Source organism: Rhinoraja longicauda, chromosome 16, assembly GCF_053455715.1.
Source record: "Rhinoraja longicauda isolate Sanriku21f chromosome 16, sRhiLon1.1, whole genome shotgun sequence".
In the NCBI taxonomy this organism is placed as follows: Eukaryota; Metazoa; Chordata; class Chondrichthyes; order Rajiformes; family Arhynchobatidae; genus Rhinoraja; species Rhinoraja longicauda.
The window spans coordinates 9,535,745-9,563,309 of NC_135968.1; the positions used below are offsets into that span (position 1 = coordinate 9,535,745).

The window sequence follows — 27,565 nt, forward strand, 5'->3', positions numbered from 1 at the left end:
CGGTAAAAAGCTTTGTTGCGTGCTAACCAGTCAGCGGAAAGACAACACATGATGCCAATCCACCTATATCCTTCCTTTGTCCCGCCCCCCCTGACATCAGTCTGAAGAAGGGTCTCTACCCGAAACGTCGCCCATTCCTTCTCTCCTGAGATGCTGCCTGACCTGCTGAGTTACTCCAGCATTTTGTGAATAAATACCTTCGATTTGTACCAGCATCTGCAGTTATTTTCTTATATATATGCCAATCCAATAGGTAGACACAAAATGCTGGAGTGACTCAGTGGGTCAGGCAGCATCTCTGGAGAGAAGGAATGGGGTGACATTTCTGGTCGAGACCCCACAATACTTCAGTGCAGCATGCGTATAATGCCGCATGTTCATATACCTTTAAATGCTGAACAATCTAAGGCCAGGCCTTACAAGACAGGGCCATCGACGCACACTCATAGTTAACTTTGGCTGGATGCGATCTCGCTGAGCTTCCACACACATGGAGGCAGGGTGGTGTAAAACTGGAGTTGCTGCCTTACAGCGCCAGAGGCCCGGCTTTGATCCTGACTACGGGTGCTGTCTGTACAGAGTTTGTACGTTCCCAGAGTGGATTTCTCCAGAAAGCTCCGGTTTCCCCCCCCCCCCCCTCCCCCCCCACACTCCAGAGACGTGCAGGTTTGTAGGCTAATGGCTTTGGTGACATTGTAAATTGTCCCTCGTGTGTGTAGGACAGCGTTAACGTGTGGGGATCGCTGGTCGACGAGGACTCGGTGGAACGGAGTACCTGATTCCGTGCTGTATCTCTATGCTGAACTAAACACACTCTACATGTTTGACAGGGCAAAGGATGAGGATCTTGCACAGAGGCTCCCCAAGCATTGATAGAAGGCAAAACCATTGTTTGGAGCTTTGCCTCATCATTGTGGGCCGAAGGGCCTGTGCCTTGTGTTTCTTGTTACGCCTCCTGAAAGCACCTGCTAATAAAGTTTACATACTACTGGCATTCAGAGACATATAAATATTATTAAAATTAATACTCTTTGATATTGGTTTACTTTGCTTTAGACCTTAAAGATAGAACAGTTCGACAGGTACATGGATAGGACAGGTTTGGAGGAGATATAGGCCAAATGCGGGCAGGTGGGACCAGTGTAGCTGGGAGGCCTAATAGACAATAGACAATAGGTGCAGGAGAGAGGCCATTCGGCCCTTCGAGCCAGCACCACCATTCAATGTGATCATGGCTGATCATCACAATCAGTACCCCGTTCCTGCCTCCTCCCCATACCCCCTGACTTCGCTATCCTTAAGAGCTCTATCTAGCTCTCTCGTGAATGCATTCAGAGAATTGGCCTCCACTGTCTTCTGAGGCAGAGAATTCCACAGATTCACAACTCTCTGACTGAAAAAGTTTTTCCTCATCTCAGTTCTAAATGGCCTACCCCTTATTCTTAAACTGTGGCCCCTTGTTCTGGACTCCCCCAACATTGGGAACATGTTTCCTGCCTCTAACGTGTCCAACCCCTTAATAATCTTATACGTTTCGATAAGATCTCCTCTCATCCTTCTAAATTCCAGTGTATACCAGCCTAGTCGCTCTAGTCTTTCAACATACGACAGTCCCGTCATTCGGGAATTAACCTAGTAAACCTAAGCTGCACGCCCTCAATAGCAAGAATATCCTTCTCAAATTTGGAGACCAAAACTGCACACAGTACTCCAGGTGCGGTCTCACTAGGGCCTGTACAACTGCAGAAGGACCTCTTTGCTCCTATACTCAACTCCTCTTGTTGGGAAAGGCCCGTGGGGAAAGTTGATTATATCCCCCGAAAAAGGCCATTCGGCCCATCAATACTACTCCAGCCATTCAATCATGGCTGATCTACTGTATCTTTCCCTCTCAACCCCTTTCTCCCGTCTTCTCCCATAACCCCTGACACCCTTACTAAGAAAGAATCTGTCAATCTGCACCTTAAAAATATCCAATGACTTGGCCTCCACAACCGTCTGCGCAATTAATTTTTGCTCTTACTTATTTACTTTAAAAAATCCAAAACAGTTCAAGAAAACTGCAAGGCAAAGCAAAGGTAGACACAAAAAGCTGGAGTAACTCAGCGGGTCGGGGCAGCATCTCTGGAGAAAAGGAATAGGTGACGTTTCGAGAGCCTTCTTCGCAGGACAAGTGCTTTATCTCGCTACAACTTCCATCAGACTGCATTAATCAAGTTGCACATATCATAACTGAAGAAGGGTCTCGACCCGAAACGTCACCCATTCCTTCTCTCCAGAGGTGCTGCCTGTCCCGCTGAGTTACTCCAGCATTTTGTGTCCATCCTTGATGTAAATCAGCCTCTGCAGTCCTGCACATTTTCAAAGCAAAGTTTATTCTGTGGTCTTTGCAAAGACGCAGTCTCCAGTGCGTCGCATCGGAAAGCCACCTTCCTCAATACCGTCTTTGTGCTCAGCGGGAGGCTGAAGGGCAGATAAGGTGGCGTCGGAATACAATTTATGCAGGATGGAACTGCCAGACGCTGGTTTACACCGAAGATAGACACAAAATGCTGGAGTAACTCAGCGGGACGGGGCAGCATCTCTGGAGAGAAGGAATAGGTGACGTTTCTGTCCTGAAGAAAGGTTTCGACGAGAAAAAACTTCTGCCTGTCCCGCCGAGTTACTCCAACATTTTGTGTGTTTCTTCGGAATACAATTTACGCTCTGACAGAACATGCCCACAACCTGGACAAACTTAAGCGCAAAGTGTTACTTACACTGCTTCAATATTGCAAAAGAGCAAATGTGTTCCGTTTACAATAGATTTATCGTGTGGTCTCAAATCAACAGGCTTTTTTAACACGCGACTGGTTTTTATCGAATTCTATTCATTTTTCAGCCATTTCATTTTTATGGAGTAATTCTCCTAATAATTTAACCTTCACATTAATTTCTCGCATGTTTTCCTCTGTTCATTTCTCTGAGTTCACACGAACTAAACAACAAAACAACTGCCTCACTGCCATCTTGCAATTTGTTCACAAGTCCGTAAGTTAAGGGAGCGGAAACTAGGCATTCGGCCCATCGAGTCGACTCCGCCATTCAATCATGGCTGATCTATCTTTCCCTCTCAACCCAATTCTCTTGCCTTCTCCCCATAGCCCATGACACCCTTGCTCATCAAGCATCTGTCAACCTCCTCCTGAAAACTATCCATTGACTTGGCCTCCACAGGCCATCTGTGGCAATGAATTCACAGATTCACCACCCTCTGCGTAAAGAAATTCCTTCTCATAGAAACATAGAAAATAGGTGCAGGAGTAGGCCATTCGGCCCTTCGAGCCTGCACCGCCATTCAATATGATCATGGCTGATCATCCAACTCAGTATCCTGTACCTGCCTTCTCTCCATACCCCCTGACCCCTTTAGCCACAAGGGCCACATCTAACTCCTCTTAAATATAGCCAATGAACTGGCCTCAACTACCCTCTGTGCAGAGAATTCCACAGATTCACCACTCTCTGTGTGAAAAAAACTTTCTCATCTCGGTCCTAAAAGACTTCCCCCTTATCCTTAAACTGTGACCCCTTGTTCTGGACTCCCCAACATCGGGAACAATCTCCTGCATCTAGCCTGTCCAACCCCTTAAGACTGTTGTAAGTTTCTATAAGATCCCCCCTCAATCTTCTAAATCCCAGCGAGTACAAGCTGAGTCTATCCAGTCTTTATTCATATGAAAGTCCTGCCATCCCAGGAATCAATCTGGTGAACCTTCTCTGTACTCCCTCTATGGCAAGAATGTATTTCCTCAGATTAGGAGACCAAAACTGTACGCAATACTCCAGGTGCGGTCTCACCAATGCCCTGTACAACTGCAGCAGAACCTCCCTGCTCCTATACTCAAATCCCCTCGCTATGAATGCCAACATACCATTCGCTTTCTTCACTGCCTGCTGCACCTGCATGCCTACTTTCTCACCCTCTTTCGAAGATACCTCCTTTTATCTGAGGCTGTGGCCTCTGGTCCTAGACTCTCCCACTCGTTGAATCATTCTCTCCACATCTACCCTATCCAGAACGGGTGTCAAGGGTTTTGGGGAGAAGGCAGGAAAATGGGATTACGTGGCAGAGATCAGCCGTGATTGAATGGCGGAGTAGACTCGATGGGCGAATGCTTAATTCTACTCTATAACTTGTGAACAAGAACTTTCTCTCCATTTCGGAGAAAACATCCCTTGCAGAGAAAACATCAAGCATCAGACCCACCTTCATCATGGGAAAGACGATAAACCATTTTAGTAAACTTGGGATAGTGGGGAGGCATTTTCTATGAAGCAGAGAAGATTAACGAGGGACAATTTAGCAGAGAAGATTATGAAGTGACAATTTAGGCTTAGCAGTGAAAGGGATCGTGAATTTGTAAAGTGCATTTCATGTCTGCAGGTCACTGCCAACGGCAATGAAGTAGTGTCAACTTATGTCACGCGGAACAAAATGGCAGCGGGGTTGGGTAAACAAGATTCCACCAAACTGCAGGTGACTAAATAACTTGTTTGTTTAAAGCATGTAGGGAGGAACTGCAGATGCTGGTTTAAACCGAAGGAGTAGACACAAAAAGCTGGAGTAACTCAGCGGGTCAGACAGCTTCTCTGGAGAAAAGAAATTTTCTAAATCTCTGAGTTACTCAGCTGTTTGTGTCTATCTTTGGCATGTTAAACAGAAGAAACTGTCCCCCCCCCCCCCATCCAACAACCCCCCCACCCCCCTCCCTCCACCCATCACCATCACCATTTTAATGCAGCTTTTTAAAATTAAGGATTTTGTTGAAGTAAGGGATGAACGCTATTCATCCTTGATCAGAGAGGTAGTAGCACCAAATACTTTGCATTTTATCATTAAGAGAGTTGAGAAAAATGCCCAAACTCTACAGAGGCTTATTGGAGCGTGTTATGCTTTGCCACAGGAAGTGGTGGCAGGGATAATTATTTGAAAAAAAAATTGCAGATGAAAAATTAATAAATATTTGAAGGTACAGAATTATGGGAAAAGAACATGCAGTACTCCAGTAAGTAATTAGTCTCGCCATGAGGGATCAAAGGACGTCTTTGCTGCAAACTCGTCTCGCTACAGTTTTTGGGTCTTAACTATGAACTACATTTAGCTTTGAAGACAGACACAAAATGCTGGAGTAACTCGGTGGGGACAGGCAGCATCTCTGGAGAGAAGGAATGGGTGACGTTTCAGGTTGAGACACTTCTTTGTGTCTATCTCGGTGTAAACCAGCACCTGCAGTTCCTTCCTAGTACATTAGTAATGTTGTGAACTAACAGTAACAGCCAGGAGCAGCCTCGGGCAGCTAACTTTATCCTTGGCACTTAGTTTAGCCTAGTTGAGTTTAGTTTAGTTTTAGAGATACGCCGCAGAAACAGGCCCCTCGGACCACCGGGTCCGCGGCGACCAGCGATCCCCGCACAATAACACTATCCTACACACGCTAGGGATCATTTTTACATTTACCTAGCCAATTTGCCTACATACATAGACCTAGAAACATAGAAAATAGGTGCAGGAGTAGGCCATTCGGCCCTTCGAGCCTGCACCGCCATTCAATGTGATCATGGCTGATCCATCCAACTCAGTATCCCGTACCTGCCTTCTCTCCATACCCCCTGATCCCTTTAGCAAAAAGGCCACATCTAACTCCCTCTTATATATAGCCAATGAACTGGCCTCAACTACCTTCTGTGGCAGAGAATTCCACAGACTCAGCACTCTCTGTGTGAAGAAATGTTTTCTCATCTCGGTCCTAAAAGACTTCCCCCTTATCCTTAAGCTGTGACCCCTGGTTCTGGACTCCCCAACATCGGGAACAATCTTCCCGCATCTAGCCTCTCCAACCCCTTAGAATTTTATATGTGAGTCTTTGGAGTGTGGGGGGAAACTGAAGATCTCGGAAGAAAACCCACGCTGTCACGGGGAGGAACGTACAAACTCCGTACAGATTGCGCCCGTAGTCGGGATCAAACCCGGGTCTCCGGCGTTGCAAGCGCTGTAAGCCAGCAACTCCACCGAGCTGCACAAAGTAGCAGGAGGTTGGTGCAAACTGATGCAACTGTAAAGAGTTCTTTTAGAGAGCTGTTACTGGTATGAAGGGCTGTAAGGTTGTTTAAATTATTATACCCATCTCATCCTCCCGCGCAGATTTTATTTCTATTTTATGTTATGAGTTTGCGGAGAGCGGCCTTGTTGCGTTTGTTGTGCTCATCACCTGAGATTATTCAGAAAAGTACAAAGCGCTGGGGTAATTTGGCATCTCAGCCAGGAGAGGGGCTTTGTTTTTGTTTTGCACTATTATCTTTTGTTTATTTTATATGTAATCACATTTTATTTTAGTTTCATTTATAGATACATCGCAGAAACAGGCCCTTCGGCCCACCGAGTCCGCGCCGACCAGCGATCCCTGTACACTAACACTATCCTACAGGCACTTGGAACAATTTTGGAATTTTTTTCCAAGCCAATTAGCGTACAAACCTGTACGTCTTTGGAGTGTGGGAGGAAACCGAGATGCCGGAGAAAACCCACGCAGGTCACGAAGAGGACGTACAAACTCCGTACAGACAGCACCCGTAGTCAGGATCAAACCCGGGTCTCTGGCGCTGTAAGGCAGCAACTCTATCGCTGCGCCACCATGTTGGCCTGAATTTTGCGATTAAAAATATAATAAAAAGGAACTGCAGATGTTGGTTTATACCAAAGATAGGCACAAAATGCTGGAGTAACTCAGTGAGTCAGGCGCAATGTCTTTTTGCATTATTTCCAGCTTAATGCCAAATTTCCCACAGCATGGGGGCCAGAACTGAACAATACTCCAAGTGCAGCCTCGCATATTGTTCACAAAATGCTGGAGCAACTCAGCAGGTCAGGCAGCATCTCAGGAGAGAAGGAATGGGTGACGTTTCGGGTCGAGACCCTTCTTCAGACTGAAGAAGTCTCAATCATTAAAAGGTTTCTCCCCCCCGGTCTGGGACTCACCTATGTACCAGAGAGGGAGGATGATGGGCGTCAGGGAATACTCAGTGATAAGTCTTCCAATTCCTGCAGGAATTCCTCCTCTCCTGAGATGCTGCCTGACCTGCTGAGTTACTCCAGCATTTTGTGAATAAATACTTCGATTTGTACCAGCATCTGCAGTTATTTTCTTACTCAACTACTGTTCCATCATCTCAAAAGCCAAAACGTTAAAAGTCTCCTGAAAGATTTTCACAACAGAGTGCAAGTGCTCAGTCCGCCTGGACCGACCTGATCTCCCGGTTGCTAGACACTTTCATTCCCCTTCCCATTCCCACAAAGACCTTTCTGTCCTAGGCCTCCACCATTGTCAGAGTGAGGCTATATGCAAATTGGAGGAACAGCATCTCATATTTCGCTTGGGCAGCTTACAGCCCAGTGGTATAAATATTGATTTCTCTCACTGCAAATAACCCCTGCACTCCTCTCTCTCCATCCCTCCCCCACCCAAGTAGCACCAGCTTTTCGTTCTCACCTAGCAAACAGCTCACAACTGCCTATTTCCTTTATCATTGTCACTTTTTTTGCCTATCTTTCGTCCGTTTGTTCTCTATCTCTCTACATCATCGTCGATATCCCTCGTTTCCCTTGACTTTCAGTCTGAAGAAGGGTTTCGACCCGAAACGTCACCCATCCCTTCTCTCCAGAGATGCAGCCTCTCCTGCTGAGTTACTCCAGCATTTTGTGTCTATCCTCCGTTTAAACCAGCATCTGCAGTTCCTTCCTACACAATACTCTCAGTGAGTTATTTCGGGCAGGGGACGGGGATGGTGATTGTGACTTGTGTAGATTAAAGTAAGACACAAAAAGCTGGAGTAACTCAGCGGGACAGGCATCATCTCTGGAGAGAAGGAATTGGTGACGTTTCGGGTCGAGACCCTGCTTCAGACTGAAGTATCATTTTGTTTTGAGACATATGTATATTCCTTATTTTAGTAGATGACACTTAGAGTTGTATTTTGAATGTCATTTTGTGCCTGTGAACAAACTTACTTTGGTCAAATGTTTTTGGTCGTTTTTTTTCCCCTCTGTCATCTTTTCTACCTGCTTTGCTTCTCGAGTGATTATAAATCATATAAATCAGTTTAGGTTGAAAGAGAAAAAGAATAACAGTGAGAGAGAAGGAGAGAGGGGGGGAGAGAGAGGGGAGAGAGAGAGAGAGAGAGAGGGGGGGGAGAGAGAGGGGAGAGAGAGAGAGAGAGAGGGGGGAGAGAGAGAGAGAGAGAGAGGGGGAGAGGGGGAGAGAGGGAGAGGGGGAGAGAGAGGAGAGAGAGAGAGAGAGAGAGAGAGAGGAGAGAGAGAGAGAGAGGAGAGAGAGAGAGAGAGAGAGAGAGAGAGAGAGAGAGGAGAGAGAGGAGAGAGAGAGAGAGAGAGGAGAGAGAGGAGAGAGAGAGAGAGGGAGAAGAGAGGAGAGAGGGAGAAGAGAGAAGGGGAGGGGGGGTAGAGAGAGAGAGGAGAAAGAGAAAGAGAGAGGGGAGAGAGAGCGGGGGAGAGAAAGAGAGGGTGGAAAGAGAGAAAGGGGGTGAGAGAGAGAAGAGAAGAAAGGGGAGAGAGAGGGGGAGAGAAAGAGAGGGAGGAAAGAGAGAAAGGGGAGAGAGAGAGAGAGAAAGGGGGAGAGAGAGGGGGTATGAGAAGAGAGAGAGTGAGGGGAGAGAAAGAGAAAGAGAGAGAGGGGAAGAGAGAGGGGGAGAGAAAGAGAGGGAGGAAAGAGAGAAAGAGAAAGAGAGAGAAGAGAAAGAGGGGAGAGAGAGAGGGGAGTGACAGTGAGAGATGGGGGGAGAGAGGGAAAGAGGGAGGGAGAGGAAGGCATAGAGGAGCAGAGAGAGGAGAGAGTAAGAGTGAAATAGAAAGAATGAGAGAGGCAGATCCAGAGACAAGGCAATAAACTAGAAATGCATAGGATGCACGGTATGTAATTTAAATCCACTCAAGTAATCAATATGTTGATTGCTCAACATAGCAGAATACATAAACATAAAATGGGACCTTACATAAAAGTAATTAAATAGAATCAGCCTACACAAAACCCAATCTACCATATAAGATTTAGGAAGGAAAAATGGCAGTAAAAAATAATCAAGAAAGAAACAACACATTAACTACAAGCTTTGAGAACGACGATATAAACAGGAAGTCTATTCACGACAACGATTAGAAAATGAAATAAATTGCAATCATTATAATCAATCAAGGTCAGCTCGTGTTTCATTATACTGATGGGCGAAATTAATTTCATTAATTAAAAAAAATCTGCATCCAGATTTAATCTATTTAATATTATGGTATTCTTTCATTTAAATCATTGTTCTGTTCATTTTGTGTCACTTACAAAGAGAATCTTCACAGCTCAAAGGGTAATCTGGCAAAAAAAAACAAGATGTGTAGGAAGGAACGACAGATGTTGGTTTATAGACAATAAACAATAGACAATAGGTGCAGGAGTAGGCCATTCAGCCCTTCGAGCCAGCACCGCATTCAATGCGATCATGGCTGATCACTCTCAATCAGTACCCCGTTCCTGCCTTCCTCCCCATACCCCCTCACTCCGCTATCCTTAAGAGCTCTATCCAGCTCTCCTCTTGAAAGCATCCAACGAACTGGCCTCCACTGCCTTCTGAGGCAGAGAATTCCACACCTCACCACCCTCTGACTGAAAAAGTTCTTCCTCATCTCCGTTCTAAATGCCTACCCCTTATTCTCAACTGTGCCCTTGTTCTGACTCCCCCAACATTGGGAACATGTTATCTGCCTCTAATGTGTCCAATCCCCTAATTATCTTATATGTTTAGAGCGAAGATAGACACAGAAAGCTGAGGAACTCAGCGGGTTAGGCAGCATCTTTGGAGAAAAGGGAGTAGGTGACGTTTCGGGTCGAGACCCTTCCTCAGACTGAATCTGAAGAAGGGTCTCTCGACCCGAAACATCACCTGTTCCTTTTTTCCAGAGCGCTGCCTAACCCGCTGAGTTCCTCCAGCTTTTTTGTGTCCATCTTCAAATTAAAAAAGATGGTTTGCCCGTCAATTGTAGCACTTGCTGGGAATATTACCTGCAGATTGCTGAACTTCCTCTTAGCTTTCTGAGGAGCACTTATGAAAATCGCTGTGTTGTGTGATCAATGGTATGAGCAGCGAACTGATAGGATGCCTACACCACCTTGTGCTTACGAAGACTGTACCCCACCTTGTGCTTATCGTTGGCCCATTGTTGATTGAGGCTGTGCTTAGTTCAGGTTAGTTTAGCGATACAGCGCGGAAACAGGCCAAGTTCGCACCGACCAGCGATCCCCACACATTAACACTATCCGACACGCAGTCGGAACAATTTACACATACACCAAGCCAATTAACCTACAATACCTGCGCGTCTTTGGAGTGTGGGAGGAAACCGAAGATCTCGGGAGAAAACCCACGCGGGTCACGGAGAGAACGGACAAACTCCGCGCTGCAGCACCCGTGGTCTGGATCGAACCCGGATCTCTGGCGCTGCAAGCAGTGTAAGGGCAGCAACTCTACTGCTGCGCCACCGTGGCTGGCCTGTTCTGGAGCAAGCTGAGGCCATTGCAAACGACCACATTTCCACCCCTGCTTCTTCGTATCACAACCCACTCCAACCCACTCCAACCCACTTCCAACTCTATCTACAATCTTGTCTCATTCAGAACAGACATCGGCCAAGACATGGCGGCACGGTGAGGCGCGGGCTGCCTTGTCCAGCTGAGTTACTCCAGCATTTTGTGTCTATCTTCACTTTTAACTTCACACCTTTTTGAAGGATATAAAATGGGAGACGTGGAAACCGATCGCTGAGCTGCATACAAAGAAAAAATTGTGCCTGAAATAGACAATAGACAATAGGCAATAGGTGCAGGAGTACTGATTGAGAATGATCAGCCTCTGGTTCTGGACTCCCCCAACATTGGGAACACAGTTTAAGAATAAGGGGTAGGCCATTTAGAACGGAGATGAGGACAAACTTTTTCAGTCAGAGAGTTGTAAATCTGTGGAACTCTCTGCCTCAGAAGGCAGTGGAGGCCAATTCTCTAAATGCTTTCAAGAGAGAGCTAGATAGAGCTCTTAAGGATACCAGAGTTAGAGAAGGCAGGAATGGGGTACTGATTGAGAATGATCAGCCATGATCACATTGAATGGTGTTGCTGGCTTGAAGGGCCGAATGGCCTCCTCCTACACCTATTGTCTATTGTCTATTTCAGGCACAGTTTTTTTCACGTTTTTTTCACAATTTAGACACGTTTCCTGCCTCTAATGTGTCCAACCCCTTAATAATCTTATATGTTTCGATAAGATGTAAAGAACGGCTGAATCTACCATCTCCTGCAAAGTTCAAGTCTACCCAAACATACATAGAAACATAGAAAATAGGTGCAGGAGTAGGCCATTCGGCCCTTCGAGCCAGCACCGCCATTCAATATGATCATGGCTGATCATCCAAAATCAGTACCCACGTTCCTGCTTTTTCCCCATATCCCTTGATTCCGTTAGCCCTAAGAGCTCAATCTAGCTCTCTCTTGAAAACATCCAGTGAATTGGCCTCCACTGCCTGCTGTGGCAGAGAATTCCACAGATTCACAACTCTCTGGGTGAAAACGTTTTTCCTCATCTCGGTCCTAAATGGCCATTCATAAAAAAAATAACCAAGTGAAAATTATGTTTAATTACCAGTTTGTTTGGTATTTGTTTAAAATTGTCCAAAATGTGTTCTCAATTGTTTCTCCACAGATGTTAAACACATTTCCAGAGATTTTAACCAATTAACTTCAGTGACATTTGTGTTAAGTGTTTATAGTAATTTTTAAATGAACAATGTTTCTTAAATGCCTTGGGACCATAATCCTTCAAAAAGATGAATGAATAGATAACTGGGTGGTATGGTGGCACAGCGGTAGAGTTGCTGCCTTACAGCGCCAGTGACCCGGGTTTGATCCGACCACCAGCAGTGGTTACCTCGGCAACAGTCTGTCTGTCCTTTCATCATTTTTGTTATTTTTAGTATGTGTTAAAAGTATGTTTTAGTGTTCCTTGGTTTGTTTTATGTGGGGGGGGGGGGGGGGGGGGGGGGATGGGGAAACTTTTTTTCTATCTCTTACCTCGACGGAGAGGCGATTTGTTTCCGTATCGTATCTCCGTCCCCACTGCGGCCTCACATCGTGGAGTTGGCGGCCTTTCCTGAAGACCGACACGGCGCTCCTAGCCGCGGGAGTCTGCGGGGCTTTAACATCGCGGAGTTTGCGATCCCTTTGCCGGGGATTCGAAGCAACAACCGTGGGGCCTGTGGACTTTAACATCGTGAAGCCCGCGGTCTCTGGTAAGAAGAGGCCGACTCGGGAGCTTCATACAGCGGAAGAGAGTTTCCACCGCCCCGATGCGGGAGTTTCGATCACCCCGACGGGGGCTTCGGTCGTCGGCTGCGGGGGCTTTGATCGCCCCGACCGCGGATGGTTTGACTGCCCCAGAACGCGGGAGAACAAAGAGGAAGAGGATTGAACTTTATTGCCTTCCATCACAATGAGGAATGTGGTGGACGTTTATGTTAACCTTTATGTGGTTGTGTGTCTTGTTGCTTTTCACTAAGTATGGCTGTATGGTAACTCAAACTTCACTGTACCTTAACTGGTACCTGTGACAATAAATTGACCTTGAAACCTTGAACCTTGTCAGTATGGAGTTTGTACGTTCTCCCCTTGACCGCGTGGGTTTTCTCCCAGATCTTCGGTTTCCCCCCCCCACACTCCAAAGACGTACAGGTTTGTAGGCTAATTGGCTTGGTGTAAGTGTAAATTGCCCCTAGTGTGTGTAGGATAGTGTTAATGTGCGAGATCACTGGTCGGTGTGGACTCGGTGGGCCAAAGTGCCTGTTTCCGCACTGTATCTCGAAACTAAACTAAAGATAGTATGAAGATGTATCTAAAACAAATAAACTTGACATTGAATAAAGTTTCCGTCACAAAGTTCCACCAATATCCTAAAATTCACCAAGAAACTCAACTGGATTAGCCTCATCAATACTGTTCATAAGTTCTAGGAGCAGAATTAAGCCATTCGGCCCATCGAGTCTACTCCGCCATTCAATCATGGCTGATCTATCTCTCACTCTCAACCCCGTTCTCCTGCATTCTCCCCATAACCCTTCTTAAATTTAGTTTATTATTGTCACACAGACCGAGGTACAGTGCAAGCTTTTTTGATGCGTGCTATCCAGTCGGCAGAAAGACTGATGATGATTACATGAGACATGAGTACAATCGAGCCGTCCACAGTGTACAGATACAGGATGAAGGGAATAACGTGCAGTGCAAGATCAAGTCCAGTAAAGTCCTACAAAAAACAGTCTGAGGGTCTCTAAACAAGTAGAACGTAGGTCAGCATTCTAGAGAGAGCTAGATAGAGCTCTTAAGGATATCGGAGTCAGTAATTTTAATCGTGATATGTAAGTCACCAGTGAATAAGGATTTGGTTTCAAACTGGAGAAGGTTGTCTTCACAATTTGCATATTTTCTCTCCTTATCTCACATTTCTTTGTCTTTTCATCTCGAGCTTTTGTCCAAGCATCAAAACCTGTGTTCAAATCTCACTCAAGATGGACGCATAGTGCTGGAGTAACTCAGCGGGTCAGGCAGCATCTCTGGAGAGAAGGAATAGGTGAGGTTTCGGATCGAGACCCTTCACCTGACCTTAATCTATCAGACCCCCAGGCTTGTGCTGCCCCTACTCTTTTTACCAGCTTTCTCCACCCCCCCCCCCTTCCCCTCCCCCTTCCACCACAATCAGTCACAACGGGGGCACATTGTCCTACACAGTAGCCTTTTGGGCATTCAATGCTTGGTTTGAGGTCAATATAAGCAGATTTTTCTGTTTGAAGGCAAAATGTTTATTTGGTATTAAATTTGTTTTTTTTTGTGTCTTATTGTAACAAGTACTCTTTAGAGAGAATAAGAAGATAATTCTAATATCTATTAAGTCAGGTATCGGGTCTGGTATTCAGACTGTTTAGCATTATGACCAGTTATTGATCCTTGAGAGATCTGATCAATGCATTGTCTCTCGGCGGATCAGGCAGCATCTCTGGAGGACAAGGATGGGCCACGTTTTGGGTCAAGGACCTTCTCCAGACTCGGTCTCTACGTTGGATCCCATCTGTGTTAGATAAGAGTTCTGGGGGCTAGCGGAATCAAGGGGTATGGGGAGAAGGCAGGCACGGGTTACTGATTGTGGATGATCAGCCATGATCACAATGAATGGCGGTGCTAGCTCAGTGCTGGGACCCCAGTTATTTACAGTGTATATTAATGATTTGGACGAGGGAATTGAATGCAACATCTCTAAGTTTGCGGATGACACGAAGCTGGGTGGCAGTGTTAGCTGCGAGGAGGATGCTAGGAGGCTGCAGAGTGACTTGGATAGATTAGGCGAGTGGGCAAATGCATGGCAGATGCAATATAATGTGGATAAATGTGAGGTTATCCACTTTGGCGGCAAGAACAGGAAAGCAGAGTATTACCTGAATGGTGAACGATTAGGAGAAGGGGAGATGCAACGTGACCTGGGTGTCATGGTGCACCAGTCATTGAAAGCAAGCGTGCAGGTGCAGCAGGCAGTGAAGAAAGCGAATGGTATGTTGGCATTCATAGCAAGAGGATTTGAGTTTAGGAGCAGGGAGGTTCTACTGCAGTTGTACAGGGCCTTGGTGAGACCGCGCCTGGAGTATTGTGTGCAGTTTTGGTCTCCTAATCTGAGGAAAGACGTTCTTGCCTTAGAGGGAGTACAGAGAAGGTTCACTAGATTGATCCCTGGGATGGCGAGACTTTCATATGAAGAAAGACTGGATAGACTAGGCTTGTACTCGCTGGAATTTAGAAGACTGAGGGGGGATCTTATAGAAACATATAAAAATTTTAAGGGGTTGGAGAGGCTAGATGCGGGAAGATTGTTCCCGATGTTGGGGGAGTCCAGAACCAGGGGTCACAGCTTAATGATAAGGGGTAGTCTTTTAGGACCGAGATGAGAAAACATTTTTTCACACAGAGAGTGGTGAGTCTGTGGAATTCTCTGCCACAGAAGGTAGTTGAGGCCAGTTCATTGGCTATATTTAAGAGGGAGTTAGATGTGGCCCTTTTTGCTAAAGGGATCAGGGGGCATGGAGAGAAGGCAGGTACGGGTTACTGAGCTGGATGATCAGCCATGATCATATTGAATGGCGGTGCAGGCTCGAAGGGCCGAATGGCCTACTCCTGCACCTATTTTCTATGTTTCTATGAAACATCACCTATCCACGGTCTCCAGAGATGCCGCCTGACCCGATGTGTTACTCTGGCACTTTGTGTCCTGTGTTGTGACAACAGAGGATCCGAGACCGTGTCAAGTGGCAGGAGGCGGGAAGGCCACACAGGAAACACAATGGCATGAAATTTGTATTTTAGAGTCATAGAGTAATAGAGTGACACAGCGTGGAAACAGGCCCTTCATGTCCCAGCTACACTAGTCCCACCTGCCTGCGTTTGGTCCATGTCCCTCCAAACCTGTCCTATCCATGTGCCTGTCTAACTGTTTCGTAAACGTTGGGATAGTCCCAGCCTCAACTACCTCAATTATTCCATGCACCCACCACCCTTTGTGTGAAAAAGTTACCCCTTCAGACTCCTATTAAATCTTTTCCCCTTCAGCTTGAACCTATGTCCTCTGGTCCTCGATTCCCCTACTCTGGACAAGTCTTTGTTAAAGTGATTAACTGAACTCATTCATCAATGCATCGCAAATATTACGCAGCGGGATTGGAACCTGGAGGATTTAAGTAAGATTCATGAATCGACGTTGTAACTTTTTTCGACAAGTAGCAGTTCTACTCAATAACCAAAGTCTGCAGTCTGTTTTTTGCTCTGGTTTATTGTCACCCACATGTTTAGACCGTAATGTTGTATCCTTATTGTTTTGATGTGGTTATGCTTTATTGTTAATTGTTGACTGTATGTTTGTGTTGTCATTTGTGAGTGGAGCACCAAAGCACATTCCTTGTATATGCACATACTTGGCCAATAAACTTATTCATTCATTCATTCATTCAATCATTCATTCACCTGGAAGCATTCTTTAAACATGACAAATATATTCTGCAGCATGAGGGGCGTGCTTCTTGGCTGTTACCTCCCTGTACTGAGTCCCATTGTTTTCAAGAGAGAGTTAGATGTAGCTCTTAGGGCTGAAGGTGTCAAGGGATATGGCGGGAAAAGCAGGAACGGGGTACTGATTTTAGATGATCATGTTGAATGGCGGTGATGACTCGAAAGGCCGAATGGCCTACTCCAGCTCCTATGTTTCTATGTTTCTATGTTTCCATTTTGCGTCTTGTCCTGTTTGCATCATCGCCACGTTAGGCCCATCACGTCAGGGCATGCAGTTAGCGGGTGGGTGGGGAAGGGAGGTGGAGGGATAAAGTGTGTGGGTGCAGTGGAAGTGGACGTGAAGACCTTCACAACAAGCCAACAAACAAGCATAGAAAATTCTTAAGGGATTGGACAGGCTAGATACGGGAAAAATGTTCCCCATCTTGGGGGAGTCCAGAACCAGTTTAAGAATAAGGGGTAGGCCATTTAGGACTGAGATGAGGAAAAACTTTTTCACCCAGAGAGTTGGGAATCCATGGAATTCTCTGCCACAGAAGGCAGTGGAAGCCAATTCACTGGTTGTTTTCAAGAAAGAGTTGGATATAGCTCTTAGGGCTAACGGAATCAAGGGATATGGGGAGAAAGCAGGAACGGGGTACTGATTTTGCAATGTTCAGCCATGATCATACTGAATGGCGGTGCTGGCTCGAAGGGCCAAATGGCCTTCTCCTACACCTATTTTCTATGTTTCACTGTTTCTAAGCCCTTCAAAACGGTTAAGAAAACGCTGGCACTTTTCTAAGCCTGATTTAATTTGCTGTCAAACCTTGATTCAGAACCATTTACAACATTCAAAAAGCCACAAAGCACAGCACTTTAAAACTATTTAAATATTTAACACTTTAACTCAGAGAAGTATAAAGGAACTAATGCTAATCTGTCTCATTGACAGCCAGTGCTCTCCATTTAAATGATAAGATTTCCAATGGTATAACTAGTTATGCTGAAGAGGCCTCAGATGGAGTATTGTATCAGTTTGGTCACCCAGCTACTGGAAGGATGTCAATAAGTTGGAGAGGGTGCAGGGGATTCAGGGACTGTTTCTTCCCAGCTGTTATCAGGCGACTGAATCATCCTACCACAACCAGAGAGCAGTCCTGAACTACTATCTACCTCACTGGTGAACCTCGGACCATCTTTGATCGGACTTGCCTTGGGGTGGTGGTTGAGGCAGATACGATAGTGGTGTTGAAGGGACTTTTGGACAGGCAGGGGATGGAGGGATATGGATTATGTACAGGCAGAGAGAGCTGGTGTTGGCCTCATGAACGGTACAGTGAGCCGAAGAGCTCGTTCTTGTGCTGCACTGTTCTGTTAACGACGTCAAATATCTTCTATTTGCTATTTCCACACAAGATAAGAGGAGCCAATTAGTCTAATTTCCCAAGCCACTGATGGCAGAAAAAGAGTTCAGGCCGCCTCACCTTGACTTGCCCGACGTAGATGTTCGCCTCCTCCTCCAGCACAGTGAAGTTCTTCAGAAAGACAACGTCGAACTTGGGGTCGTTATCGTTCACGTCAGTCACCATTATGTTGACGGTAGTAGTGGAAGTCTGTGGGAAAGGAAAACAGGAATCACGTGCCGCAGACTACACAGAGGGGGAGAACAGTGGAGGACCCGGCGTGGGGGGGGACCACCGTGAGGGGGGAGAACAATGGACAATGGAGGACCCGGCGCGGGGGGACCGCCCTGAGGGGCGAGGTGGGGAGAGAACAATGGAGGACCCGGCGTAGGGGGGCCGCCGTGAGGGGGGAGGTGGGGGAAGAACAATGGAGGACCCGGCGTGGGGGGGGAGCGCCGTGAGGGGCGAGATGGGGGGAGAACAATGGTGGACCCGGCGTGGGGGGGGAGTGCCGTGAGGGGGGAGGTGGATGGAGAACAATGGAGGACCCGGAGTGGGGGGGGGAGCGCCGCGAGGGGGGAGGTGGGGGGGAGAACAATGGAGGACCCGGCGTGGGGGGGACCGCCGTGAGGGGGATGGGGGAGAACAATGGACAATGGAGGACCCGGCATAGGGGGGAGCGCCATGAGGGGGGAGGTGGGGGGGGAGAACAATGGAGGACCCGGCGTAGGGGGGCCGCCGTGAGGGGGGAGGTGGATGGAGAACAATGGAGGACCCGGAGTGGGGGGGGAGCGCCGCGAGGGGGGAGGTGGGGGGGAGAACAATGGAGGACCCGGCGTGGGGGGGACCGCCGTGAGGGGGATGGGGGAGAACAATGGACAATGGAGGACCCGGCGGGGGGGGGGGGGAGGGTTTGAACAATGGACAATTGGGGAGGGAGGGAGAGCAAGGGACAATGGGGACTTGGAATGGGGGGACCGTCATGAGGGGGGAGGTGGGGGAAGAACAATGGAGGACCCGGCGTGTGGGGACCGCCTTGAGGGAGGTGGGGAGGGGGTTTGAACAATGGACAATTGGGGAAGGAGGGAGAGCAAGGGACAATGGGGACTCGGTGTGGGGGGACCGTCATGAGGGGGGAGGTGGGTGGAGAACAATGGAAGACCCAGCATGGGGGGGGGCGCTGTGAGGAGGGAGGCGGGGGGGAGAACAATGGACAATTGGGGAGGGAGGGAGAGAGAGTAAGGGACAATGGGGACCCATTGTGGGGGGACCACCGTTGAGGGGGCAGAACAAAAGGAGGTGCTTTGTAACTTCGTCAGCGCCGTAGGTGGCTGCTATTTGTATACATTGGGTGTGCAAGCAAAGAATCTCTCTGTGCCTAGTCACATGTGACAATAATGTACTCCATTCCATCCATTCCAACTTGAAGGCGCATGGAAGAAAAAACGTGAAGACAGCTAAATGTCCTCCTCCACGTCAGAACCAAACGCGCATAAGCTATTTCTTTAAACTTTTGGGCATTGAAAAGCCGCCGCCGGTGGAAAGGCGAAGCGCGAAAGCCGTCTATCACCCTCCTAAAACTTGCAAATACTTCCCTGCAAAAATCACAGGCAGAAAATAAATTGTGGTAATGAATCAAACCCCACCCGTGAATCATGGCCAGTCCACTGTGCAGTCTGTAAAAAAAAAAAATGTTCTCTCCAAATTTAGATACATATTGTTTGCAAAACATTCCTGAAATTCTGGTTCTAGTTCATTAACTCCTCCAAACCCGCTCTCAGCATATCAATGGATCACCATCAGCAACAGAAAAGACTGATCGCTTTTTTCTGTGGCTTGTTTAAGCAGCAATTTACGAAACTTTAGAAGCACGAAACGCTTTCAGTTTACGATTTTGTTTTGTCGGCTTAGTTTTTTATTTAGTTTTAGTTCAGCTCGGAGATACAGCATCGAAATTGGCACTTCGGCCCATCGGGTCTGCGCCGACTGGCTATTTTATAAATAATCCTCAAAATAATCTCCTCTCTGATGATGCGTTCTGAATGCATTCAAGAGAGAGCTGGATAGAGCTCTTAAGGATAGCGGAGTCAGGGGTTATGGGGAGAAGGCAGTAACGGGTTACTGATTGAGAATGATCAGCCACGATCACATTGAATGGCGGTGCTGGCTCGAAGGGCCGAATGACCTCCTCCTGCACCTATTAGAAACATAGAAACATAGAAAATAGGTGCAGGAGTAGGCCATTCGGCCCTTCGAGCCTGCACCGCCATTCAATATGATCATGGCTGATCATTCAGCTCAGTAGCCTGTACCTGCCTTCTCTCCATACCCCCTGATCCCTATAGCAAAAAGGGCCACATCTAACTCCCTCTTAAATATAGCCAATGAACTGGCCTCAACTACCTTCTGTGGCAGAGAATTCCACAGACTCACCACTCTCTGTGTGAAGAAATGTTTTCTCATCTCGATCCTAAAAGACTTCCCCCTTATCCTTAAGCTGTGACCCCTGGTTCTGGACTCCCCCAACATCGGGAACAATCTTCCTGCATCTAGCCTCTCCAACCCCTTAAGAATTTTATATGTTTCTATAAGATCCCCCCTCAGTCTTCTAAATTCCAGCGAGTATAAGCCTAGTCTATCCAGTCTTTCCTCATATGTAAGTCCCGCCATCCCAGGGATCAATCTGGTGAACCTTCTCTGTACTCCCTCTAAGGCAAGAACGTCTTTCCTCAGGTTAGGAGACCAAAACTGCACAAAATACTCCAGGTGCGGTCTCACCAAGGCCCTGTACAACTGCAGCAGAACCTCCCTGCTCCTAAACTCAAATCCTCTTGCTATGAATGCCAACATACCATTCGCTTTCTTCACTGCCTGCTGCACCTGCATGCTTGCTTTCAATGACTGGTGCACCATGACACCCAGGTCACGTTGCATCTCCCCTTCTCCCAATCGGTCACCATTCAGGTAATACTCTGCTTTCCTGTTCTTGCCGCCAAAGTGGATAACCTCACATTTATCCACCTTATTGTCTATTGTCTATTGTCTATTGTCTATTGAAAGAGCGAGCTGCGATGAAGGTTTGGATCGCCATTGCAGGTTTTTTAATTATATAACGTGTTGAATTTATGAACATTTCAGAAAAAGGCTGCAGAAAACATTTTCAATACTTCAGCTATATTTTTCTTCACGGGAAACCAGCCAGACATAATTTTTCTTTCGGATCTGATTGCAGATATTCTCCACATGTTTCTAACTTATCATCCCCCGCGCATTAACACTAAACTACACACACTGGGGGACAATTTACAATTACACCAAGCCAATTAGACTACACACCTGTCCGTCTTTGGAGTGTGGGAGGAAACCGGAGCACCCGGGGAAAACCCACGCGGCCACGGAGAGAACGTACAAACTCCGTGCAGACAAACACCTGTAGTCGGGATCGAACCCGGGTCTCCGGCGCTGTAAGCGCTGTAAGGCAGCAACTCTACCGCTGCGCCACCGTGCTGCCACTTGTGTCAATTATTTTATAAACTCCTCAAAATAATCTTCTCTCTGATGATGCGTTTTGAAAGAGCAGCTGCGGCGAAGGTTTGGATCGCCATTGGAGGTTTTTTAATTATATAACGTGTTGAAATTGTGAACATTTCAGCAAAAGGCTGCAGAAAACATTTTCAATACTTCAGCTATATTTTTCTTCACGGGAAACCAGCCAGACATAATTTTTCTTTCGGATCTGATTGCAGATATTCTCCACAAGTTTCTAACTTAACATGTCAACCGTTAGGACCAAACGTGTGGGAAGGAACTGCAGATGCTGGTTCACACCGAAGATAGACACAAAATGCTGGAGTAACTCAGCGGGTCAGGCAGCATCTCTGGAGAGAAGGAATAGGTGATGTTCCGGTTTGAAGAAGGGTCTCTATCCTAAACGTCAGCTATTCCTTTTCTCCAGAGATGCTGTCTGACCCGCTGGGTTACTCCAGCACTTTGTGTCTTTCATCAGGACCAATCAATTGACTAAAATCTGCAAAACAAACCGTTTCTTTTATCCAGAACTTGGAAAGGTATTACTTAAAACAATAAAGGATGAGAGGGGATCTTATAGAGACATATAAAATTATAAAAGGACCGGACAAGCTAGATGCAGGAAAAATGTTCCCAATGTTGGGCGAGTCCAGAACCAGGGGCCACGGTCTTAGAATAAAGGGGAGGCCATTTAAAACTGAGGTGCGAAGGAACTTTTTCACCCAGGGAGTTGTGAATTTGTGGAATTCTCTGCCACAGAGGGCAGTGGAGGCCAAATCACTGGATGGATTTAAGAGAGAGTTAGATGGAGCTCTAGGGGCTAGTGGAATCAAGGGATATGGGGAGAAGGCAGGCACGGGTTATTCATTGTGGACGATCAGCCATGATCACAATGAATGGCAGTGCTGGCTCAAAGGGCCGAATGGCATGACATTTCAGGGCATGTTTAGTTTTTTTAGTTTAGAGATACAGCGCGGAAACAGGCCCTTCAGCCCACCGGGTCCGCGCTGACCAGCGATCCCCGCACATTAACACTATCCTACACACACTGGGGACAATTTTTACATTTACCAAGCCAATAAACCTATAAACCTGTACGCCTGTGGAGTGTGGGAGGAATCCAAAGATATCGAGGAAAACCCACGCAGGTCACAGGGAGAACATACAAACCCCGTACAGACAGCACCCGTAGGCGGGATCGAACCCGGGTCTCCGGTGCTGCAAGCGCTGTAAGGCAGCAACTCTACCGCTGCGCCATCTTGCCTCCCTATCCATGCCTGCACATGGATAGGAAAGGTTTGGAGGGATGTGGGCCAAATGCGGGCAGGTGTGAGGAGTGTAGATGGGGCAACTTGGCCGGCATGGGCAAGTTGGGCCGAAGGGCCTGTTTCCGTGCTCAGTATGACTCGATGACTCTCCGACAACGACATGTTCCACTGCAGCAATCAACGATGCCTGTCAATATTTTTGCACAGTCATTGTTCTGTAGAAGTTGCAAACACCTTTGGTAGGCCCACTGGGCCAGACAACAAATGATAGTAGAACCACTGCCACATCAATCACTTGGAAAACTATCTTGAAAAACGCAGACAATGCAGTCCTTGGTCGGTTCTGTGGCGCTTGTTGTGAATGCAAGAGACAGCATGATTCAGTAAGGATTTAGTTTAGTTTAGTTCAGAGACGCAGCGCGGAAAAAAGGGCCCTTCGGCCCACTGGTTCTGGCGACCCCCACACACAACACGACCCTCCACACACTAGGCCATCCACCCAGGCTTCAAGTCTAGGAAGGAACTGCAGATGCTGGCTTGCACCGAAGATAGACACAAAATGCTGGAGTAACTCAGCGGGTCAGGGCAGCATCTTTAGAGAAAAAGGGAAGAGTTGACGCTTCGGGTCGAGACTCTCAGTGGGATGACGGGTCCCGACCCGAAATGTCACCTATTCCTTTTTCTCCAGGGATGCTGCCTGACCCGCTGAGTTACTTCGGCTAATTGTGTCTGTCATCCAGGCTTCATGCTGCAGCTTGTTATTCCAGCAGTTTATTGGCTCGACAGCAATGTTGCCCCAGCAGAAGAATGGATATCTCCTTTCAATAGACAATAGACAATAGGTACAGGAGGAGGCCATTTGGCCCTTCGAGCCAGCACCGCCATTCAATGTGATCATGGCTGATCATTGTCAATCAGTACCCTGTTCCTGCCTTCTCCCCATACCCCCTGACTCCGCTATCCTTAAGAGCTCTATCTGGCTCTCTCTTTCACTATAAATCAGATCAAACTTGGTTTCACCACTGGATAGGGATGTTAGTGCATATCGAAATATGCTCCACTATTCGTGATGACGCCATTTTACCTGCTTGGCCATAGTGGCAATTGGTATTTGGCACAATCGACTAAGAAAGTACTTAGGAGGGGAACAGATGGGGTGAATGCACAGACTCTTTTATCCAGTTTAGGAGAATCAAATCGGTAGGACATATGAATGAATGAATGAATGAATGAATGAATGAATGAATGAATGAATGAATAAGTTTATTGGCCAAGTATGTGCATATACAAGAAATGTGCCTTGGTGCTCCGCTCACAAATGACAACGCAAACATACAGTTAGCAATTAAGAATAAAGCATAAACACATATGTTTCGGGTGAGAGATTTAACCTACAACCCTACACGTCCTTGGGATGTGGAAGGAAACCGGAGCACCCAGAGAAAACCCATTCGATCACAGGGAGAACGTACAAACTCCATTCAGCCAGCACCCCTGGTTAGGATGGGACCCGGGTCTCTGGCGCTATAAAGCAGCACCTCTACCGCTGCGCCACCGTGCACTGTGGCACTGCACCACTGTGGTAAAAGACACTTGGACATGTACATGCGTAGGAAGGATTTAGAGCGATATAGTTCTAGTTTAATATTGTCCCATATACCGAGGTGTAATGAAAAGGTCTTTTACTGCATGTTTCCTGGTTACCAAAAAAGACTAAACATGATTATAATCAATATAAGAAAATAACTGCAGATGCTGGTACAAATCGAAGGTATTTATTCACAAAGTGCTGGAGTAACTCAGCAGGTCGGGCAGCATCTCGGGAGAGAAGGAATGGGTGACGTTTTGGGTCGAGACCCTTCTTCAGACTGAAGAAGGGTCTCGACCCGAAATGTCACCCATTCCTTCTCTCCCGAGATGCTGCCCGACCTGCTGAGTTACTCCAGCACTTTGCGAATAAATACCCATGATTATAATCAAGCCGTCCGCAGTGTATACAGATGCAGGATAATGGGAATAACGTTTAGTGCAAGATAAAATCCAGATTAAAGATAGTCTGCTGTGGGCCAAATGTAGACAAATCGATGCAGGCTCTACTTTGATTCTGCACCTTCCACACCTCTAGTTTCCCCCTCCCTGACTCTCTCAGTCTGATGAAGGGTCTCGACTCGAACCGCCACCTGTTCCTTTACTCCAGAGAGGCTGCCTGACCCGCTGAGTTGCTCCAGCGTTTTGTGCCCGTCAGACGGGACTAGCTTGGACGGGGACATCTTGGTCGGCATGGACGAAGTTGGTCCGTGGGACTTGTTCTCGAGCTGTATAGCTCTTTGAGTGGGGAAGAGTGCATTTATCAAAGTAAAAGGCTCCAGCTGTCTTGTCGAAATGTGGCGAATGGCAGCTGCTCAAGAGCAACATAAGCGTGATTGATGCTGGCACTGGGATAAAGCGAAACGAGGTTAAGCCACAAGGAGATGGTTTAAAAAATGCAGAAAGGACCACAGTTACAATGGTAGATATCTCAAAGGAATGAAGACTCTGGCATGCTTGGGTAGACAAGATCCCTTGTCCAGAAAAAAATATTAAATAAACTATCCCCTGCACCATGCACGTTGGTCTTCAGCAAGGAGGAGAGGCACATCAATCTAAGAAAAGCTCAGTCTGAATAAAATCTATACTAATGCTCCCAGGGAAAATATTCAAACAATTGCAATTGTGCTTATTCCTAATTGAAGTCTAAGTTTCTGCATTTGAAGCATATCGCATGACAACGTGCAGATAAACACGAGCAGACAATAGACAATAGGTGCAGGAGGAGGCCATTCGGCCCTTCGAGCCAGCACCGCCATTCAATGTGATCATGGCTGATCATTCTCAATCAGTACCCCGTTCCTGCCTTCTCCCCATACACCCTGACTCCGCTATCCTTAAGAGCTCTATCCAGCTCTCTCTTGAATGCATTCAGAGAATTGGCCTCCACTGCCTTCTGAGGCAGAGAATTTCACAGATTCACAACTCTCCTCATCTCCGTTCTAAATGGCCTACCCCTTATTCTTAAACTGTGGCCGCTGGTTCTGGACTCCCCCAACATTGGGAACATGTTTCCTGCCTCTAACGTGTCCAACCCCTTAATAATCTTATACGTTTCGATAAGATCCCCTCTCATCCTTCTAAATTCCAAAGTATACAAGTCATGGAGTCATGCAGTGTGGAAACAGGCCCTTCGGCCCAACATTTCCCCACGCCGACTAACATGCCCCATCTACACCAGTCCCACCTGCCTGCGTTTGGCACCTATCTTTCTAAACATATCCTATCCATGTACCTTAATTTCAAGTTTTCGTGTACCTTGTTGCGTGCTGTGACTGTCGGCAGACCAATTTCCCTTTGGGGATGAATAAAGTTATATCGTATCGTGTCGTACCCGACCAAATGTTTTTTTAAAAATGTTGTGACAGTCCCTGCCTCAACTACCTCCTCTGGCAGCTCGTTCCATACACCCACCGCCCTTTGTGTGAAAATGTTGCCCCTCAGGTTCACCTCCTCTCTGTAAACCTATGTCCCTCGGTTCTTAGTTCCCTTCAGTTAAATAAAAACCTGATATGTTGGAAGGAACTGCAGGTGCTGGTTTAAACCGAAGATAGACAGAAATTCAGTGCAGTGAGTCTGATTGTAAAGTAATTTTGTTCAACAGCCTATTTTGTGAGGATCAGGTTTTTATTTGGACACAAAATGGTGGAGTAACTCAGCGGGTCAGGCAGCATCTCTGGAGAAAAGGAATGGGTGATGTTTCGGGTTGGATCCCTTCTCTGACCTGAAACATGGCCTATTCCTTTTCTCCGGAGATGCTGCCTGACCCATTGGGTTACTCCACCATTTGGTGTCTAAATAAAAAGCTGATCCTCACAATGAGGGTACTGATTGAGAATGATCAGCCATGATCACATTGAATGGCGGTGCTGGCTCGAAGGGCCAAATGGCCTACTCCTGCACCTATTGTCTATTGTCTAAAATAGGCTGTTGAACAAAATCACTTTACGATCAGACTCGCTGCACTGAATTTCTGATCGAGACGCTGCTTACAAAAGTTCTGATTCAAGCATGAAAGGTTTCCAATTATTCAATTTTAATAATGGAATGCAAGGAATGAACAGGAATACTGACAGCTTGGTTTGGATTCAGCGTGTAAATGTGTGCCGCATATTCCCAGGGAACCACTAGCTTTTTCTACAGGAAAATAACTGCCGATGCTGGTACAAATCGAAGGTATCAAAAAAAGCTGGAGTAACTCAGCAGGTCAGGCAGCATCTAGGAGAGAGGGAATGGGTGACGTTTCGGGTCGAGGCCCTTCTTCAGACTGAAGAAGTCCAGTCCAGCTTTTACTCCATCTTACTCCAAGGTAATCCAGCATTTTTTTTGTTAACTTTTTCTATGTTTCTATGTTCTATGTTTCTATTCAATCATGGCTGATCTATCACTCCCTCCTCACTCCATTCTCCTGCCTTCTCTCCATCACCCCTGACACCCGCACTGAGCAATGCAAGGAATGAACAGGAATACTAGCTCAGAGATACATTGCAGGAATAGGCCCTTCAGCCCACTGAACCCAGGCAGACCAGCAATAGAGCAGTACACTATCACTATCTCACACGCACTAAGGACAAATTAGATTTAATGCCAAGCCAATTAACCTACAGGCCTGCGTGTCTTTGGAGTGTGGGAGGAAACCGGAGCATCCCGGGAAAAACCCACGCAGGTCACGGGGAGAATGTACAAACTCCGCACAGACAAGGGGTCACAGTTTAAGGATAAGGGGGAAGTCTTTTAGGACCGAGATGAGAAAGTTTTTTTTCGCACAGAGAGTGATGAATCTGTGGAATTCTCTGTCACAGAAGGTAGTTGAGGCCAGTTCATTGGCTATATTTAAGAGGGAGTTAGATGTGGCCCTTGTGGCTAAAGGGATCAGGGGGTATGGAGATAAGGCAGGTACGGGATACTGAGTTGGATGATCAGCCATGATCATATTGAATGGCGGTGCAGGCTCGAAGGGCCGAATGGCCTACTCCTGCACCTATTTTCTATGTTTCTATGACAGCACCCGTAGTTAGGATCGAACCCGGGTCTCTCGAGTCGTCAGGCAGTAACTTTACCGCTGCGCCACCGTGCTGCCCAAAGATACTTTACACATCTAAATCCAAAA

General features: G+C 46.9%; 1 protein-coding gene across 1 annotated transcript in view; it reads right to left on the reverse strand.

Annotated features, from left to right (window-relative positions):
• pcdh15b (protocadherin-related 15b) overlaps positions 1 to 27,565 on the reverse strand; it is a 1,128,636-nt gene that overhangs the window by 240,951 nt on the left and 860,120 nt on the right. The window contains exon 21 of the mRNA XM_078413191.1: positions 17,654 to 17,782. Coding sequence (XP_078269317.1) covers positions 17,654 to 17,782 — 129 coding nt within the window. The remainder of the gene's footprint in view (positions 1 to 17,653; positions 17,783 to 27,565) is intronic.